A 21,746-nucleotide genomic window follows, 5' to 3' on the forward strand; every position below is an offset into this window, starting at 1 on the left:
ACAGCTTGCTGTGTTTCCTCCCCACCCCCTTTCCCCTGCTTTCTGCCAGTGGCAGCATTTGTCCCAGGGAGGTCCCTTGCAAAGCTCAATTCTGGGGCCGCTGCTTTTGCAGAGGACACCATTTTGCTCTACAAAATGGTATCCTCCATGCAGCACGACCTCCCATGCAGTGTGTGCAAGGTCACACCACATGGAAGACACCATTTTTTAGAGCAAAGTTGCATTCTCCAGACAGGTGGAGTGTGTTCTGGCTCCACTGCAACTGTGTTTGTTACCAGGGAAAAGTAACTGAGTCACCATATTGCTGCCCCTCCTCACTGTCTTGGGGACCCCTACAATTGTATGAGTTGTAGGTATTTAATGCCCACCGATGCTTTCTCCTAAGGCCAAACTGCATTGTTCACTGTCACACCATACAATTCAAATTTACTATAGTTGGGTTTAATAGGGATTGGTGACATGAAGGAACTGCTCGATTCTACTTGCAAATGTTTGCTTTGTTTCCCTCAGAAAGGAAGCTTAGATATTTTGTGGTCCCTGGTAGTTAATTAGTAGGATTTGGAGCAATTCAGGGCAGTTGGTGGAGAAACTAAAGTACAGTTGGGCACATGCACAGTTCAGTCTAACATCTATAAACGAACTCATTCCCAGATGGAGAATGACCCTTTCATCCAGAGGGCCATGTACTTACTGTTGTCACTCTTCACACAGAACTCCCACAGATGACTGTAAGAATTGCCTGTGGGAATGAGGGCCACATATGAATTATGATTAAATATTCCAAGTATTTCCCTCTTCCTTTGTTTTTTGTACAGTTTGGATAAGAAATTATAAATTATAGTTCAAACTTACCTAATGAAGATATCAAAGTGGCATATCCTGCCTGTTGATGAAAGGGTAACTCCTGTTTCCAGATCATCTTTATGTTAGCAGCTTAGAGTATAATTTGCAGAATAAAATGTAATTAATTTCTTCAAAGCAAATGTGATAATTAGAGACTCATTGTAAAATAATAATAATGCTAGTTAATGATACTAATGCCCAAAAGATTAAAAACATTTGTTTTATCAGTTAAAGAAGAAGGTACCTGATGCAGCATGATTTGTTGTTTGAAAAGGGAGATGGGAGTTAAGTCAGAACCACAATATTAATGGATTTGTATGGGTGGGCATAAGGCTAATATATTCAGTGTTGTACATTTTTATGGTTTCATAAACAGTAATATTAGCAACATTTCAAAGGAAGTATGAGAAAGAGTGCTCATATGGGATGGCATAAACTCTGTGTTTTTTATAGAACACTGTTACTCCAGATACAGCCTACAGGATGTGACTTTTCATAAAACCTAATGAATTTCTAGATTTGTCAGCTGTTTCAACACAGATGCACTTTGCTAATCTCATGGAAATATTTTGATGCCAGATCTAAAATATCAATAGCTTTTAATATTGCAAGTTTGTTTGGCTATTTTGTAAATGGGGCTGTGGGTCTTGATAAAAAGTAGCAAGTAATTTTGTACAGGTTTTATGTTTAGCTGCCTCTCCCACATTTGATGCTCATATTTTTTTCCTTGCAGAGTTTTAAGTTGAATGTAGATAGCCACTGTGCTTTAAAAGAAGCTGTGGTAGAAGAAGGATGTCAACTTCTTGAGCTTATTGTATCTCACAAATCAGGTAAATCTTTCTGAAATATTGCGAGTCTTTATGTCTCCAGACTATTAAAGAATGAAGAAGCATTGCTGTAAATTACTGCATATATTCACTTCCTTATGTATTATTAATATTTACATTATCAGATTGACCTTCAAGATTTATAAATGTTTCATATACTGCTTACAATGCTGTGATACTTATAAAATGAAATACTACCTCAACTAGTCTGTTCATTTTATTTTGGTCTTGCTGCTCAGCTGAGTTTCAATTGAAATCACATCACTGAAAACTTCACACTGACATGTTCTTTGATATAGGTGCTATGGAAATAACATTAAGATAATGAATTAGGATTTCATATATATATTCTGCACAGGTAATTGCATTGGTAAAGGTGGGGGGGTTCTTTTTCTTTTCTTTTTTTGTTACTTACATAAACTAATTCTTACCTCAGTTTTAATTTATTAGCAAAGTACTTTAAAAAATTGTTATTTCCTTTGATTATGCTTGTCTTTTTCTGCAAAGGACTTAAATCTGAGTGCATAATTATATAATATTTTAGATGTCAGCATGACTAGCTTAATAGTAGTATACTATATTTTACTACTGGGGATTGGTGTCTTAATTTTGGCCCACTTTCATCCAATTTGCAGTTGTCCTTTTATTTACATTTTTCTGGTCATTACAGCTGTTGTTCCACAATCTACACCTACTTCATGAGAGCCTCAGACAGAATTTCTTTAATGCAAAACCTATAGTAAATCAGTGAGTTACTGGTATAATTCCCAGGGGGTGGAGAAGCCACAGCAAAGGTCTCAAAGCTGTACACTGAGATAAATTGTGTATGTTGCAGTATGTTTAGAAAATAATAATTTAAACCACAGAAAATATACAAAGGAGTGGGAGGGATGAAATATTACATCCTGGCTAGGAAGTTATTGAATGTTTAGAGCCAGGGAAGAGATAACTAGAGGGGGGAGTTTCCTGGGCTTTCCCCACTACATATAAATCACTGGTTCTGTGACATTTTATTTTCCTTTAAATTCTGAGCTGAGGTATAATTAAAATGTAACATTCTGGCTCATTATGGGCTAAAAGAGATGCTATGACCATATAGTGTTGTAGTTCCTGGCCTCATTTTCTGAATATACTGAAATATTTGCTGTGTTTTTTCTTTTAAATTTCCTGATAACCAATTGTATAAAGATGTAGCTGAGTTTACAACTTTCATTTTTTTTTGCATCCTCATTTTGGAGAAGGACTGAAGGACATGCTGCAGATGATTGCAAGTCAGTGGAAGGAACTACAGAGGCAAATCAAACGACAACACAGCTGGATTCTTAGGGCTCTGGATATCATCAAAGCAGAGATACTGGCTACTGATGTGTCTGCAGAGGATGAGGAAGGGACTGGGAGCCCCAAGGTAAGTGGCTTGAAGTTTGCCTTATTTCCTCTTATTTCCATCTTCTTTTGAACTAGGCACCACTGAAGTTTTCTTTCCACCCTAAGGCTTTTTCATTTTTACTGGGTAAACTTTTTCTTTTTTTATAAACAAAATGAAATGTCTTACTCTGAAACAATAATAAAAAAAAAAGCTTAAAACTTTCAACTTTTCCAAGAAGACCTCTTTCACAGTGTGTAAGGGACTGTGAAGGGGCAGGAAAGGGACATAAAACATTTAGTAAACAAAACATAAGGCATCTTTAACATGAATAATCAGAATGGTTTTAAATTGTTTTGTTGCAACTATAAATCACTATAATCAGTGCAATCACTCAGCTCTGACATCCATTAGCCGCTTGGTTACAGCAAATTAACAAAGAAGAGAGAAAGTGATTCATTATCTCATTCCTGTTAATGACTATCAGATGCATTGCCTAATTAGAGGATGGCCATTGTAGTGGGAAGAAGGTCATATGCTTTGCCACAAATCTTTTTGCTCTGGTTTAAGCCTGCCATAATAGTGCATGCATTGAATACAACATGTACTTCAAAAACAAAGTATTGACATCTGTAATCATTTGGTGTGCATAGGGTCACCAGATGTCCCAATTTTATAGGGAAAATCCTGATTTTGGGATCTTTTTCTTATATAGGCTCCTATTACCTCCTACCCCATCCCGATTTTTCACACTTGCTGTCTGGTCATCCTAGGTGTGCAATAGTTATCCAGGATTGCTATACTATTTACCAGTCGCCCAATGTGATACTTGCAAGAGTAGTTTAAACAACACAAACTCATCCAAATCATGCCATAGGTTCAGTGGTGTTATCAACAACAAAAATGGATTTATTTTTGGAGCCACATTGATTCTTCCATTTGCAATTCGCAGATAAGTCCAGTACCTTCAGCACCAGCATATGGGAGACTCCAATTTATAGAAAAATTCAAGGTTCCTACTTCCAGAGATGTTTTATAAATTAGTTTCTTGGATTCTCATGCTAGGAGAACAAGTTGTGGTGGGGTTTGCCATTTTCTAAGGACCACTCTCTGAAATGGTGTTTGGTGTCACCTGTGAATTAAGTTAAATGTCCAGCTCCTATTACCTGGCCATAGATGTGAACTCTGGGAAGGATCTTAGAGATGATGGAGGAGTCATCAAGAGTAACAGTGTAACAAGAGTGAATGAACAAACCTAAATACCCAGACTCAAACGGATCTAATATCCTGAGTCACTGACTTGGTTAGAAGAGCTTCAACGTCATATGGCCTTTTCTAGGGTAGTGGGCAGTGGAGCAAAACTTGATTTTGTGATTCAGTCCATTAAAATACACAGCCTAGCTAAGAGTTAAAAGTTTTCACCTTCTGTAATATCACTGTGTACTGGATAATATTCCCACATTAATTTCACTGCATTATCTCTGAACAGATTGATTCATCCATGGCCAAAGGCTAAATGCTTAACCAAAATTAAAATGTAAGAAAAACTGTTTAAAAATTCTGCTTAATTTTACTACGGAGAACCTAAGTCTAGAGGGACAGAGTTAAAATATTTTATTGGGAGACTCAGAGACCTAACTTAAACTGATCATGTATCCTTAATTATTTTTATGGCGAAGTAACAGTTCTTTCCCATCATGTGGGAAATGGAAAACTCAGAGAAATTCTTCCTTATAGGTGGTTCCCCCACCATTAAAAACAAACAACCAAAAACAGCACCACAAAGACACTAGTTGGAGGCTGTTTCTTACATTGTCACCACCGCATAGGATGTGACCTTGTAATGTATAACAGGCAAATACTGTGGTGAAATGCATATCTCTAAATAGTTCTGATCATCTAGTGCTTTGGGCTGAAGGATTAATTAAAAATAAAACATAATGGGAAATATAACTCTAGATTTCAGTTTACATTTACTTCAGAAGCCATGGGGAACCTGAGAAGCATAATAGAGAATCTAAGGAATATATCTAGGGGGTATTTTTCTTTTTTTACCTTGTTTGAGAGACTGCAGGAAAGGAGTTGGTCTTTGAAATTCTTCCTATTTCTGTTTCTTTACAGATTTCTAAGACTCTAGGAAACTTTTCCCCTAGGACTTTTTAAAAGTGTTTTCCCAATACTATGGCATCTTTTATAGAAGCAAACAGAGAGAGGGAAGGAAAGAGGGAAGCTGCTGTTCTAGAAATGTATCTTCGGCACACTCACATTCAGGAATTCTATTTTGCTTATGAGATTATATATTGTATTGTATGGAAGTTTTGTAATAGTTTATAACCTGAAACACAGCTTTGGTATATTCAATTCTGAATACTGTGGAGGAGTTGAGGGATTTCAAAATGTTATTAATACCTAACTTCTTACAGTGCAGTGCATTCTCTCCCTGACCTTTTACCATGGAAATAAAAACTAAAAACAGGAAAGGAATACTTAAAGCTCACTTACAAATGTGTTGAAGTCTCTAACATTAACCAGGGTCCTTAGTAGTAATTGGTAGTTTGTGATTTTTAGAATAACCATACAGCTAGTATATCAAGCATAAATTTGAGTATATTTTTTGTTTTTTATCCATAGAGAAGTACATTTAAAGAAAAACGGAATCACCTCATGTTTTTCAGTTTAAGAAGTTTCATTGTGTAATGTTACTACTGATAAATGTAACATACAGTTCATCTATTCTAATTCAGGCTATTAGACATATAAAGTAATAATTGTTTTTCTCCTCCTGATTGAAGCTGCTATTAGAGGTATACTAAAGTAATTAGAAGTGAGGGGTGTATGTTTATATTTATTTGTTTTCCCACTTTGGGAAATGTCTGAGATGCCTGCTTTTTAACTAGCCCTTTTTAAGTTCCTGTGAGTTCCACCATATTTTCAGCAGAAAAGGACTAGATAGGACTTACATTGGTGCAGTGTTGCTCCTCAGTCAACAAGAGGGATTATTTTTGAGCAATAATCTATGAAGTATTTTGTCCCCTACTGGCTATGTGACTACTTCAGAAATCTGAAAAAATTCAAGGGTCATGGTAGATAATCAGTAGAACATGAGCTTGCAGTATGATTCTGTGGCCAAAAGGGCTAATGCAATCTTCAGATGTATAAACAGGGGAATATCAAGTCAAGAGAGGTTATTTTACCTCTGTATTTGGCACTGGTGCAACTGCTGCTAGAATACTGTGTCCTGTTTTGGTATCCACAGTTCAAGAAGGTTATTAATAAATTGCACAGCATTCAGAGAAGAGCCACAAGAATAATGAAAGGATTAGAAAATATGCCTTACAGTGATAGACACAAGGAGTTCTATCTACTTAGGTTAACAAAGAGAAGGTTAAAGGGTGACTTCATCACAGTTTAGGAGTTCCTACATGAGGAACGAATATTTGATGATGAGGTATTCAGTGTATCAGAGAAAAGTATAACAAGATCCAGTGGCAGAAAGTTGAAGCTAGATAAATTCAGACTGGTAATAAGGTGTACATTTTTAACAGTGAGGGTAGTTAACTATTGGAACAATTTACCAAGGGTCATGGTGAATTCTACATTACTGGAAATCTTTAAATCAAGATTGGATTTTTTTAATATGCACTAGTTCAAAAGGAATTATTTGGAGGCAGTTCTGTGGCTTGTGTTATACAGAAGGTCAGACTAGATGATCATAATAGTCCCTTCTCACCTTGGAATCTGAGTGTAAATACTCCCATGTTATGTATTTATTTTAATTCTGCTCCTAGATGGAATTTCACTATCTGCAGAAGTGTCTAGTAGATTGTAATTACCTTCCTTGAAAAGAGGATACAAATCCTAATACTCACAGATAATGGATATTCCCCTTTTGCCTGAGGGTTAGAAGACTATATTCTTAAAACAGGTTGTTAGTTCTGTTCCCAATACTTCACAGGTTCAGTAAACCAATGATGATGATGTCTATATGTGTGTGTGTAGCCAGTGATTGCTAGGACTCACATTTTTGTGTCCTGCATAGTAATGCAGAGCAAAACCATTGGAAGCCAAGGACTAGGTAAGGTAGTCATTTAAACAGACGTAGGATGTAGCATATTCCAGGAATATATCTGTTGTCTTCACCTTTAATGATGTTTCTCTTAAGAATTAATAGTTGTTATAATTAATTTTTAATTTCCATTTTTTAAAAAAAGCAAAACACATAAAAGTTAAGTTCTTATGAGAAATCCACCTGATCATGAAGCATTTCAGATAGATGGGCCTAATAGTTAGAATGTTGAGACCTATCTTGATTTTTTTAGGCAATAGAGATATGCAGTCTTGCAAGAACTGTCTAATCCAGTGGTTTTCAAACTGCAGGTCACGACCCAGTACTGGTTGCGGAATGTAAAGCACTGGGTTGCGGCAGCTCTGGTCAGCACCAGGCTGTTAAAAGTCCCGTCGGTGGTCCTGCCCAGCTAAGGCAGGCTAGTTCCTACCTGTTCTGACACCGTGCTGCACCCCGGAAGTGGCCAGCAGCAGGTCCGGCTCTTAGGCAGGGGGACCACAGGGCTCTGCGCGCTGCCCCCACCCTGAGCACTGGCTCTGCACTCCCATTGGCTGGGAACCCGCCAGTGGAAGCTGGGGGCAGGCAGTGTCTGCGGGCGAGAGCCACACGGAGCCACTTGTGAGCCTCCACTTAGGAGCCGGACCTGCTGCTGGCTGCTTCCGGGGCGCAGCGCGGTTCGCAGTGCCATGACAGGCAGGAAGGAAGCCTGCCTTAGCACCGGCGCTGACCCTGAGCCATTCGAGGTAAGCCAGGCCCCAAACTTGCACCCCAACCCCTGGCCCAGCCCTGAGCCCCCCCCAAACCTGTAGCCCCTTCCTGTGCACCCCAAACCTCTCCTCCCCAGCCCCACCCCAGAGCCTGCACCCCCAGCCCGGAGCCCTGACCCCCACCACACCCCAACCCCCTGCCCCAGCCATGAGCCCCCCAAACCCGCAACCCCCTCCTGTAGCCCAAACCACTCATCCCTGGCCCCACCCAGGAGCCTGCATCCCCAGCCCAGAGCCCTGACCCGCTTCCACACCCCAACCCCCTGCCCCAGCCCAGAGCACCATCCCACACCTTGAACCCCTCATTCCTGGCCCCACCCTGCAGCCTTCACCCACACTCCCCAACCCTCTGCCCCAGCCCTGAGCCCCTCCCATACCCCAAACGCCTCATCCCCCGTTCTGTTGGGTCGCAGGCATCAACAATTTTCTTCAACTGGGTTGCCAGAAAAAAAGTTTGAAAACCACTGGTCTAATCCATATAAGGAATGCCTTCTGTTGATAAGTGAATAATAGAAGCAGCAAGGTTTTGAAGAATACTGAAAGTATCTGGTCAAAAATATGGTTAAATAGATAAAACTGAGAACATGGGGGGAAAGTAACATTTTGTGATATGTCATATGAATGAATACCTTTGATTCTAAAATAATAGATAATTGTAGGCAGAATTACACAGACTGAAGTGGTAAATCTATATCCACCTTCCTTTTGAAAATAAATCTCCACATCAGGGGAGAAAATGCCAGTGTTATTTTCCCCTAATTTATCAACCCCAGAATTAAATGTTGGATGTTGTGGCTCCAGAATCATAGATCATTCGCCCAACTCCCACTTGTTTCTCAACTTTGTTGTTTCTCTAGTAGTTTTAAACAAAGAATTAGTTTTCAAATACCTAAGAAAAAGAAAACTGACATGTCTGCCATGAAACTATGGAGACTCGTTGAAGGTACTAAATATCTACTACAGATGGAGGTGCCTGATAAGTCTCCTTGGGGTGTAGCTACAGTGCAAATGATCTCACCACACTTTAAGCAGTGGGAGTATTGTCTGGCTTGTAGGAAAGGTAGGGAGTGACTTGGTGCAGCAGCTTCAGACTAGGTCAGCATGGGAATGCTGACCCATCCCCACCAAGTGACAGAAGATGGGGAGACTGTTTAGGTCCATGCCACTGCAAGAAAAGCCCTCTTTTACCTGGACCAGGCAGAGCAACAGCTCTCATGATGCCACCTGGTAGCAGACAGGTGAGAACAAGAAAGGGGAGGGTAATAGCTCCCCCCTCTTCCAGCCCACAGCAGTAGAAGCAGGCATTTGGTAACAGAAGGGGAGGAAGTTTCAAACTCAGCTCAGAGCCGTAGCAGGCCAGTGAGAACAGGGAGGAGGGGGGGGAAAACTTCCCACTTCGAGGCCACAGTGGCAAAAGAAGATGTTTTGTAGCAGAAGGGGAAGAGGAGGGAGTTTCAAACTCATCAGTGTGGGGCCACAGCAGAGTGGTGAGAACAAGAGTGGGGACTCCCCCGCCCTCTTACAGCCAGCCATAGCAGACATGTTAGAGCAGACAGGAGAGGGAGTTCCAAACCCAGCTCAGGCAGGGACAGAGTGGGGCTCAAGTGGCCATGGGAGACTGAGGAGATGGAATCCTTGCCACATGGGCAAGAGGTTGGATGCAGGACCAGGGTTGGTGGATCCGGGGATGGTCTGTGTGTCTACCAAATGGATTCCCTTTTAGTGGAAAGTATCATGGATCCTGAGGAAGCAAACACTCTCAGTGGTGAACTAACTGCATTTGGAAGTGGGGGAGCCATCAGAGAATTGACTCAAATAGTCTGGACAGTTGCTTCCAAAATTGTTTCCGCAGCATTAAAAGGTTTACAACGTGTAGTTATTTATTTGGCGTATGCAATCCAGTCAAGCCAAGCCACCACGCTCTTATCAACAATGTTCAAGGCACGAAGCCCTCCAGGAAGTTGTCATTTTGCAGTCTTCAACAATATGTGTCATGGTTTGTGGCTGCCCACATTGACATAGAGGACTGTCTCCAAAATGCCACCAAAATTCAGCACAAATTCCATGTCCGATACAAAACTGGTTGAGAAGGTTCCATTGCCTTCGCGGCAAATCAAATCCTGGTTGAGGTTGAATGGGGTCCGATACAAGATAATTATTAGTCACTTTCTTTGCGGACTATGAAGCTCACCGTGCGTCCTCTACCATAAATCCCTCACCCGGTAAACTTATCCACGCTGGGTGACATGAGGGCAGACGACCATGTAGTGGTCGTAAATAATGACTTTAAATAGCGGTTGATGTAGCATATCACACAATTTCATCACAAGCTTTACTATGCTTTCCTCTTTGCAAACACAGGGCAGAGCAATATTGCAAAGAATCAATAACCATGGTAGAGGAGTAGATTTATGTGTGCCTAAAATAATACACATGGTGGAATTAAGTTGTACACTGACATGTTTGTGTGAGATGAGCGAGCCCGTACTGTAGCGCAGAACTCCGCCGCTGAGTAACAGAATGCCAAGGCTGAAGTGTGTAACATTTGGACGTTGTTCCAGCCAGCTTTCCGAGCAGGTTGTTGCACATTTTGACCTTAGTCACTGACTTTGTAAGATGGCCACGATATGTGAGAGTTCTGTCCAATGTGATGCCTACATAGACCGGGTGTGAATCATGCTTTATTTATTGACCATTGAGATCTGTGTTCAGCTTTCTGCCCGTTTGTGCATGATGTAAGTGGAAGAAAGTTGACAGTGTCTTACTTCCACTTGGTATCGGGCGCTGCTGATGACAAGAATCGGCCATAGCTGCCATATCTGTAGTCAGAACACTCTCAAATATGTCAAAGGAGTGTGACTGAATGCTGAGGCATATGTCATCTGTATAAACAAACTTTCAAGACCCAGTATATGGTAGATTATTTGAATATAAGTTGAAGAACGTTGGAGATAATACTGATTCTTGTGGGAGGCTGTTCTTCTGGTGCCTCCAAGCACTTGTTCTGTCACCAGTATGCATATGGAAATGGCGATTTCTCAAAAACAGAGCCATCGCATATACTAACCAACTTGGCATAGCTCTAGACCAGTGGTTCTCAAACTTTTTTTTTTTTTTTCACTGACCACTTGAAAATTGCTGAGGGGACCTCTTTCTGAATGTTGTTTGTACCGTTAGCTAACTGTTATAAAGTGCTTCGAATAAAAAATCTCTATAAAAAAACCCTTAATAAATAATTGTTTTTTGTTCTACAAACAAAGGCACCCAACTCATATTTTAATATCAGTAGTCTTGCCTTTCTAATGCGATGGATGTGCCCCCTGTCCTCTGCCACGGCAGCCCCCGAGCTGGAGCTGGGAAGGAGGGGGGTCTGTATAGTGCAGATATTGGCGGCTCCACAAACACTATGAATCTATGAGAGAAGTTTTTAATGATTTTGTAAAATTTCAGGAGCAGGAGGGCCCATTATGGAGGAACAGGTACTGCAGCACATGGTGTCATTAGCAATCGGCATCATCAACCATCTACATTCACCTAGGAAGGATGCACATAGTCTTGTCACTGTTAATACGCTTATGGATCTGGTGCAGATCCTAGAGCCCATATGTCATTGTGGACAAAAGTTGGCCTTGTTCATGATGGCATTTCTGGTAGCATTTTTTGGAGCTTTTAGGATCAGTGAACTAGTACCTGTGTCCTGTAGGGACTCTTCTGGAAGGGCTTTGGAACTGAGGGAAATACACTGGGAGGGGTGATCAGTGATATTAACCTTGAGGAAGTCAAAGATGGATCAAAGAGGCCAGGGTGAATCCATTATTCTACAGGAAAGTGATGAGCTCGGGATCTGCCCTGTTAAGGCCGTGAGGGCATATATGGCAATAAGGCCAGGGAGAGATGGGCAATCTCTATATTCATGGTGACGGGAGTCCCTTCACAACATGCAAGTTTGTTACAGTTTTAAGATGGGGACTGATGAGGTTGGGGCTTCTAGCACATGAATTTGGCAACAGCAGTGGTCCAGCTGGATGTGAGGGCTAGCGCAATTCAGACAATTGGGAGTTGGCATTCTGAAGCATACAGAACATATGTGACACCCCAGGTGGGGAACCAGGGTTAATTTTCCTGTGTATTTGCATTCCAGGTGCTGGCAGATAGTGGTGTGGATCTACAGGCACAGTATAGTTTATTGGGTGCATAGGTGGCCTTCCAGGTTGTCTGGAGGTTCGCAGCTGGGTCACAGTGGTGAAGCAGTCCTGAGCTGGCATGGGAAGAGGAGCATATTATGGGATGAGCTAATGCCCCTTCCATACGCTGTGATGGCCCATGAACAGGCACTTGGTATGATTGTGGAATACCTTGGGGGAAATGATTGGGAACATGGAAAGAGGTGGCCTTAATGCTCATAGCTAAGAGGGAGTTGGGGCAGATCCTGGAACTTTTCCCATGAGAAAAAATTATTGGGTTGAATATGTTGCAACTCAGGGTGTGGTGGGGAGGTGTGAAGCTCCGATCAGTCAACAAAGCTAGGAGGTATGTGAATGGGGAGGTGGCAAAATTCATAGGTGGCATAGGGGTGTTGGTAATTTCTCATCTGGACAGAGCATACAGGGCACCAGAATTGTTCAGGGAGGATGGGATCCACCGGTGAGACTTGGGAGCTGACAGGTTTTTGGCCAATATTAAAGAGGGCATTAGTAGATGTCTAAAAACCCAATTAGATATGTGGGGGAGGCAGCCAAGCTAGTTGCCAGTGCCTGTTTGTGGTGGGTGTCCAGTGCAGGTCCTCTATAGGGAAGAGATATGGTGATCAGAGGATTGGTAAAGTTTTAAAGGAGATATTCTTTAAATGAGCAGAGACGGGGGGATGTTCAGGGCTCCTATGTTCATAGCCCCCCCCCAACCCTCATTTGACAGTGTCCCAGCACTGGGGGTGTCCCAGCACAGGTTCGGCCAGACATTTAGAGATAATGTTGCGGCCTAATTAAACCACATCCACTGTCTTATGTCTTCCTTCTGGCATAGCTGGACAATGACCTCATGACACATTAAACAGTGGGGGCCATTGTCTGGTTGTAGGAAAAGGCGTGTGGCCTGTTTAAGGTCTAGATAGGCAAAGTGACTGGCTGCAGCAGCTTCATACTAGGTCAGCGTGGGGACACTGACCCATCAACTCCACCCCAGGTGACCCAAAGAGAGGAGGGACTATATAGATCCTCCAGTGCAGGAAAAGCCCTCTGTTACTTGGACCAGGCAGAGCAACTCCCACCCAGGAACATAGTTAAATACCTGTGGGAATTTCGCTCGTCATTCCTTTCTCCTTTTGAAAAGGGTTGGGAAGGACTTTTTCCCTCACAGCCAGCATGACCAAGGCGAGGTGGGAGTTTTCGCTGCCTTCAGGGTGGTTGGGGGCTTAGCTGGGGCAAACATGAAACAGAGGTTAGGCAATGATGTCACAACTCATTATGTCAGCATGAGGCAGATGTCCAGTGCAGGCACTTTATAGGGAAGGGATATGGTGATCAGATAAAATGGATTGGTACAGGATTTAAAGGAGGTATTCTTTAGAGGCACAGAAACCGGTGAGGATTGGGGTTCCTATGACTGGTACATCAGGGAGCCAACTGCCATCCTTTATAGATCCCTTAACCCTCACTCAAGGTGAGGGGTAGCGACAGGGCCAGCTCCAGGCACCAGCTTGCCAAGCAGGTGCTTGGGGCAGCCACTCCGGAGAGGGGTGGCAGGTCCAACTATTCGGTGGCAATTCAGTGGACGGTCCCTCACTCCCGCTCGGAGTGAAGGACCTCCCACCGAATTGCCGCCACAGATCACGATAGCGGCTTTTTTTTTTTTGCGCTGCTTGGGGCGGCAAAAACCCTGGAGCCGGCCCTGGGTAGCGGGGTCCCCGTAGCAGGTTGGCTGGGGACCAGGATGGGTAAAGGGGAAGGGCTGACAACAGCCCAGGTATATGTAAATGATGATGGAATTACCTGCACTGTACACTTTTATCTGATTGTTATTCCCAGACATACAGGAATAAAGTTCCAGCTTAAATAAACCACATCCAGTGTCTTATGTCCTTCTTCCAGCACAGCTGGACAACTTATCAGACACAGTGGGTTGATCAAGACTATATTCCAGACAACAACAGATCTCTTCTCAGTTTGTTAATGTGAGGGCATGTTTGAGAAATGTGTAACAAAACAGAAAAAGAAAATAGGCAGGGAAATGCTGACAGCCCTCACTCTCTGGCTAGACAGTTACATCCTAGTTGTCCAGACCATGCTTCTGTAGCTGCAACATTTAAGACTAATATTATGATACAGAAGGAATGTATGAGCGAATTTCTTTGGTCTCTGTGATCAATACAGAGAAATGTCATATACGTGAGTAGATATTTTGCTTTTCCTCTGTTCAGCTAAAGGGCTCTTCAACTCTAGATTTCTAATCTTCAGAGATCCATATTGTGCACATACTGTAATTCTAAGGGAAGCAAGCCATCACACCAGTAATTTTCAGGTAATTGTATTTTTTAAAAACAGGCAAAGTTATTATCAGGTTAATCTTCTATCATGTGGTTAACAGATATGAGCTAGATTGAGCTCAGAATCTAGAGCTTTTTTTTGACACGAACACTTTGGTCTGCTAATTACAAAAAAGAAATCTTAATACCAGAGTAGATGGGACTAGTACTATAATAGCAGTGATTTGAAAGTGTGAAACAATTACATCAGTATGTGTGATTTGCCCTCATCTCCTCTCCCTGGAATTAGTAGTTTCTGGCAAAGGGATAGGGATAACCTATGTTAGAGGGATCATTCTGCTTAAACTGAGGCTTTCATTAAGTCACACAGGATGATTTATGAAATGTAAGCTTCAAAAGTGGGTATATGTTTCATTTACGTTCTGTACAGTCATGTACACACATACATACCATTAATGTTAAAATTTCAACCACTTCTTGATACACACGTACAGAATATAGAGGTAAATAAATAGTTGCCCCTTCATCAGTAAAAAAGAAAACATTAACAATGGGGTGGAAATTAGTCTTCCCTCTACTGTAGCAACTCATGGTGCTATGGAAAGGTAAGTATGAATATCCACTTTGTTCTGTGGTCATCTCATGAGTCAGTTCTAGTAATAAAAAGGTGCCACAGATAGTGGTATTGGTGATTCAGTAGAGGGTGCTCTTTTCTCTGGATCCATAGTGAACCACCGTCCCAGCTCGATGTGAGGGAGCTCTCTTGTGAATGTGACGTCTTTCAGATTAGACATTAACGCAAGGTTCCAACCACCAGTTCCCAGGGCAAATTCCAGCTTTGGTCATTACAATCTGCCCATCTAAATTCTCCCTGCAATTTCAATTGACTATAGCATTCTTCTTTTCTTTTTAATACTATTGCGTAGTATTGGGCACTGTTAAAAGGTTACATTCAGTTGTGGAATAGAAGGTCCTTGTATAGTTTTTGTCTGTAAAGCTCTTTTGGGAAGAAATGGATTACGATGAATTCCATTAGGAACCCAACATTCACCAACCTGCAAATACCTGCAGTGACCATAGTATTTTCCCATAATTAGCATAGTAGATTTTGCAGTGTTGCCATCACTGCAGAGGTTCAAAAATGTTGACTATTTAACAGTGGGCTCTGTATTGAACATAATATGTCACCATTCTGAATTGTTTAAGTCACTTGTGTAATAAGCTCTAATTCTGAGTCTTTCATAATTTTGGAATCTTAGATGTAGTATTAAGTATATTCTGAGGATTGTGAACCCCTCGGTTTAAAATTAACAGATTCCTATTAAATCTGCTATGTTAGGAAAGAATGTTTCCTTAGTTACTATTTTTCTCATCCACTGCTCCAAATCAAAGGTTCTTTGTTTTTAGATATTTCTAAGATCTGGCATTATAGTATTGCTGGTTTGTCAACCTCGAAGGTAGGGCTTGATCCAGAGATCAGAAGGTCAAGTGATGAGTAAAGGGACTGTTTTTTGTGTGACTGACAATCATTCTGCCTTCCTATAAAATAGTAGACAAAACCTTGTTTTTGCGTGTAGTAAATCTGTCAGTGTTAGTATTACAGTTGTACATTGAGGCACCAGTCAGGACTGAAACCCTACTGTGATAGCTGCTGTGCAAATATAGAGTAGAAGACAGCCTTGAAGAATTTAAAAACTAAGACTAGGTACAACAAATGGGTATAACAAACAGTTGGAAGGAACTGGGGAGGTAGGAAGGAAAATAGTAATAAGAACGTATGTTTATATAGGCCAGCTACAAGTGCAGCTAGATGGTTTCAATCTGGTCAATTTACTACTTTTTTATAAGTTAAAAATATAAATACACAAAATATAAGCAAAAATAATGAGGAGTCCTTGTGGCACCTTAGAGACTAATAAATTTGTTAGTCTCTAAGGTGCCACAAGGACTCCTCGTTGTTTTTGCTGATACAGACTAATATGGCTACCCGTCTGAAACAAAATATAAGGTAAACATGGGGTATAACAGCCGTATATCCATAACAGCCATTATCACATGGCAGTTTCTCATAGGTATCACAATAGAAGTGTGTGTTGAGGGAGGATTTGAAGGACAGGGTAGTGTCTCTACAAACAAGTTCAGGTACCATGGAAAAGAAAGGATAAAAGTCCTTTTAGGAGAAACAGACAAGTAAGCTGGAGGATGGTATCATTGGTGGAGCAGATTGAAATAAAAAAATAAGGTCAGGACTAAGTTTTAGGGGGCCTTAAAAGTATGGACTAGAAGCTTGTATTTGATGTGATCATCATCATCTTCTTTCACATGGCATTTGAAAAGCAATGGGCTGAGATTATAATTGGATCTTGAGATTCGAAAGTCATTCTAATGCTTCTGGAGTAGCTAAGTGGATTCCACCACTTTAACTGTAAATGGGGCAGTTGTCCGTGATGTGACTCATAGATTGACCACTGTCACAATTTGATGATTCTTTGATTTCCTGTTTGTGGAGGAGATATCCACACCTTCCATGTGTTGTCCGAATGCAGTTAAGTGCAGTCCACTGCCCATGGGAAAGGTGGAATCCTGGGAAGAAATGGTGGTGAAGAAGTGGAAGCCAGTGGAGGGATTCAAAGAAAGGGGTAACATGGTCAGAATGATGGGGCAGGAACAAATGTATTCAAAACATTCCTCAGGAGCAGTGTTTTGAATGGACCTGAGGGGAATGGAGGTGGGTGTCAGGAAGGATAGAGAGGAGGTGGTTTCATGAGGGAGATACGGTCTGCACAGGAGTTTTAGTAGTGTGGACAGAAAGAAAAGGCTGGAATTTAGAGATGTTATGGAAGAAGCACCAGCAAGATTTGGTTTGATATGCATAGGACATCAAATCCATTGGCTTTAGCATCTGTGGCAGAGGGATATTTATTGGAGAAAGTTTGTTTCTTGCCAAAAAATAAGTGCATATCTTTGCCTTTCTCATCTAATGATCATGTGTTGATATAGTAATTGTCTTCCATATAAACAGCAGCACTCAGAAGTACATACAAGTTTATATGCCTTCCTTGGGTTTGTATCAATAGAATGTTTTAAGTTTCTACAGACATACAGGATAAAAAGGATCCATTGCATATAGAAAAATATTAATAGTATGACAGACCCATACCAGTGGGGTACAAGAGTCTGGTAGAGGGCAAATATACTGGTCACTGGATGAGTAGTTTTCTGTTCCCTGAGTGACCAGAGCAGGGCTGCACTAGAGTAATCAGGAACCTGCTAGAACCAGTTAAGGCAGGCAGGCTAATTAGGACACCTGGAGCCAATTAAGAAGAAGCTGCTCGAATCAATTAAGGCAGGCTAATCAGGCACCTGGGCTTTAAAAAGGAGCTCACTTCAGTTTGTGGTGCGAGTGTGAGGAGCTGGGAGCAAGAGGCGCAAGGAGCTGAGAGGGTGTGCTGCTGGAGGACTAAGGAGCACAAGCGTTATCAGACACCAGGAGGAAGGTCCTATGGTGAGACTAAGGAAGGTGTTTGGAGGAGGCCATGGGGAAGTAGCCCAGGGAGTTGTAGCTGTCATGCAGCTGTTACAAGAGGCACTATAGACAGCTGCAGTCCACAGGGCCCTGGGCTGGAACCCGGAGTAGAGGGCGGGCCCGGGTTCCCCCCAAACCTCCCAATTGACCTGGACTGTGGGTTCTTCCAGAGGGGAAGGTCTCTGGGCTGTTCCCCAACCCACATGGTGAATCTCTGAGGCAAGAAAATCCGCCAATAAGCGCAGGACCCACCAAGACAGAGGAGGAACTTTGTCACAATAGTTTAAGCCGTCTTCATCATGAAACCGCTAAAACCTTCCTCTTTTTCTATCCTAGTCTAGGATGCACTGATTCTTATTAAAGTATCCAAAGAATTTGAGTTGTCTGAATTCATATTGCTTTTTCAGGATACTGTAGTTTGAACAAGTATGATTTAGCCCTTGCTTAAAATAAACTTTACAGGTTTACCATACTTGTTTTTGCCCAAATGACCCACGTACCTCTGTTGGGTCAGTTATGTTGTAAGGGGTTTTCATCCCTGAAGGATGGCAGATGGCAATACTGCTATTGTCGTCCCCTGGGAAAGAAGCTTTACATTTCAGCTAGGGTTCTAAAGGAGCCTCCTCAGCAGCAGTTTTTCGAGAGATACTGTGAATCATATCAACTCCCAGCCAGTCTGACCTTGTCCTTTCCCATCTGGCCCTGCCCACTTATGAACTGCACTAGCTGGTTTCAGGCTTCTCTTCAGAGTGGGACTGCTGCGCAAAGTGTGCCAACCACTCTGCCTTCTTCTTCCACCTCTTCTGGAGGTTCACTGTGGTGCACTCCAAAGGTTGAAGTCAGCCCATCGTGTTTCGGGTAAAGTGATAATCAGGGCCAGCCCACAGCATTTTGGCACCTGAGGCGGGGAGCACAAATAATGCCCCCATGCCTCCTCTCTTGGGCCAAAACTTTGAAAGGTCTCAATTCTGCCTTCTTCCTGTTCTACTCTGCTCATGGTACTGCTCTGCTACCTATCCCAATAAAGGAGAACTAACAACTTAAAATACCTTGTTCAAAAATTTTAAGTAACACTTAACTTACAAATGCCTGAACAACAAATGTAACTTTTCTTTACTGTATAGTAAACACTGGCATTTTTATCTGTTTGAATAATCAAAGTGGTGCTTTCCGTGCCTTCTTGGTTGCAAAGATTTGAACTGTTTCCTGAAGGTCCACAGTCTGGGCCAGCTCATGCTCTATCGAGATGGTTGCAAGGCCGACCAGCCTCTCCTGTGTCGTTGTGGAGCGTAGATGTGTTTTTATTAACTTTGGCTTGGAGAAGCTGCATTCTCCACTGGCAACTGTTACAGGAAGTAAGCATTTGGAAAGAGGGTGGTCATCTTATTTGTGCACATATATTCCAGAACAGCCTTTGAAGTTGAGCCTGCTGAAATGTATCTTGAAAGGGCTTTCAGTTCATCACCTAAATCACTCACATCAATATCGCACATGTCATCATGTGTCAACACTGTCTCTAGTGCCCTGCATCGCTGGTGTAGGTCTTCTTCAGGTATAGTGAAGAGTTTTGGAATATCATACAACATCCCAAATATACTGCTGTGTTCCTTGAGCTGCATGAAACATTCTTCAACTGACTGTATTACACAATCTAGCACCTGGTTAAATAATTCAACTTTGAATTGTTGTTTGGAGTCTCTTATGGGATTATCCCGTGCCTCGTAATCAAAATGTCATCTTCTTCAGTGACTCTTGTTTTCTTGATTGGGTGGGAAAATAGCTTCAGTGTGAAGTTCCTCTGCCAACTTCTGTGCACTCTTCAGAATGTTTTGAAATCCCTCATCTGACTGGTAAGACTGTAGGTATGACTTTGCTTTGTCCAGTTGTTCCATTGCTCCAGTTATATCAAGGTCAAAACCTTGGAGTCTCTTGCTTACAACATTTATTTTAAACAGTATGTTATGCCACAACACTAAGCCACACATAAATTTAAAGTTCTATATGTTTCTGGTGATTCCATTTCCGTCTACCACTGTTCTCCCATGAACACTTCCTGTCATAGCATTATCCTCCATAATGCCAACTATGGCATCATCTATCTTCCCAATTTGGTGTTTGATAGGCTTTATCGCCTCCACTCGACTTTCCTATCGTGTGGCACTGAGTGATTTCAGTGTCAGAGAGGATGTTCCCAGATGTTGCTTCAAAATTTGCCATCGATGAGTTGATGCAGAGAAAAATATATAGATGCTTTCAATTACATTTAAAAATACTAGAAGTTGATGCTGCATCAGAGACCACCAAGTTCAATGAATGAGAACTGCATGGGACAAAAAAAGCTCGAGGGTTTAACTCTCAGATCCATGTCTGCACTCCTCTGTTCTTTCCTCTCAGGTTGACACCATTATCGTAGTCCTGACCTCTGATGTCAGCTATCGCAATTCCCATATCTTCCAGCTTTTTAAGAAGCACATTTGTCATATCAGCTCCTGTAGTATCATCAATGTCAATAAATTCCAGAAAATGCTCTCTGACAGTCACCATTGCAGGGACATTTTCACTAGGTTCTGTTGTTGTTACAAAATGCACCATTAAAGTCATTTGTTCGTATGGCTGATGTCAAGTGTGCAGTCCAGAATAACAGAGTAATATCTTGCTGACTTCACATCTGCCACAATCTTCTGTTTGACTTTTGATGCCAGTAAGTGTATGATCTCATTTTGAATTGTTTTTCCAAGGTAGTGGTGTGTTTACATTTCTTGGTTGGTGACTCTTCTTAGATGCTCCTGGAGTACAGCATCAAACTCTGCCATCAGCTCCACAATTTTAAGGAAGTTTCTATTGTTTGACACATACAGCTGATCTGAAGTGCCACGCAGTGCTAGGTTTTGGGTAGCAAGCATTCTCACAATGGCAATGAGCCTTTTCAGAACATTTTGCCATTAGAGAGACTCTGTTGCAATCTTCTCTTGATGCTGATCATCTATGGTGGATTTTAACCTTAGTCTCATCTCAAGCTCTTTCCACCTATGGAATGCTCTCTGGTGATTTGCTGCCTTCTCATAGCATGCCAGATTTCTAGCCAGTTTTTACCAGTCCTTTGTTCCTGTAGAACCCAGTGTGGCTGGAACATTAGACTGGAAGAGTTTGCAACAAAAACAGTATGCAGCATTCTGGGTTTTTGAGTATATAAGCCCTGGCCTCCCCACTTTGTCACTATTGGGGATTTTACGCCGGTAATGTGTTGGATGGAAACTTCTATTTTCATTGTCTTTGGGGAACATGACGTTTTTCACTTGCTGTGGCCCATGCACTACGAGGAAGTCCCTCAGGCTACTGCTCAAGTGAGTCCACAGTCCTGAATCATCTAGACTTAAGGAACTAAACTCAGCAGCAGCTGTTTCTTGCGCCTCCATCACACTCTTCTCTGATCTACACTTTTCTTCAGGAATGTGCATGGTTACATCCATTTGAGATGGAGATATGGATGCTGTAGTAGATGCCAGATCACCGGCACTCTGACTAACTGGAAGATCAGGCATCTCCTTACCATTCACATCCTCACTGTGGCCAGAAAGCTCACTGTGAACTTTTGTGTCTATGTATCTCAGGAGACCTCCTTCCTGCTTAGATAGAAAAGCTTCCTTTGCTTTCTTTCTTTTTCTGAATGCTGCCCCAGAGGGGCGTTTTCTTCTTTCACTCATGACTGCTGTTCTGTGCCAGCTATAGTGGCTCTCAACACTCAATTGAAGGGGACTGTAGAGGTGCGGACTCACCCCTGCGGCGCCTCCTGCTGGTGACTTCTGGGAATTAGCTCGTTCCAGCTCTGGAGTGCCCTCTGCAGGCCGGTGATCCGCCTGTCCCCTGGCCCCC

General features: G+C 42.1%; 1 protein-coding gene across 14 annotated transcripts in view; it reads left to right on the forward strand.

Moving 5' to 3' along the window:
• Nucleotides 1-21,746, forward strand: part of AKAP6 (A-kinase anchoring protein 6) — a 427,955-nt gene that overhangs the window by 247,491 nt on the left and 158,718 nt on the right. For 10 of the 14 annotated variants that reach the window (XR_255087.5, XM_065595443.1, XM_065595441.1 and 7 more), the window contains 2 exons: nt 1,577-1,673; nt 2,909-3,075. Coding sequence is in view for 13 of the 14 variants with exons in the window: in XM_065595443.1 (XP_065451515.1) it covers nt 1,577-1,673; nt 2,909-3,075 (264 nt within the window). In the remaining variant the exon portion in view is untranslated. The remainder of the gene's footprint in view (nt 1-1,576; nt 1,674-2,908; nt 3,076-21,746) is intronic. The other 4 variants (XM_065595444.1, XM_005285319.5, XM_065595450.1 and 1 more) reach the window with 1 other exon arrangement.

Source organism: Chrysemys picta, chromosome 4 (assembly GCF_011386835.1).
Source record: "Chrysemys picta bellii isolate R12L10 chromosome 4, ASM1138683v2, whole genome shotgun sequence".
NCBI classification, from domain to species: domain Eukaryota; kingdom Metazoa; phylum Chordata; order Testudines; family Emydidae; genus Chrysemys; species Chrysemys picta.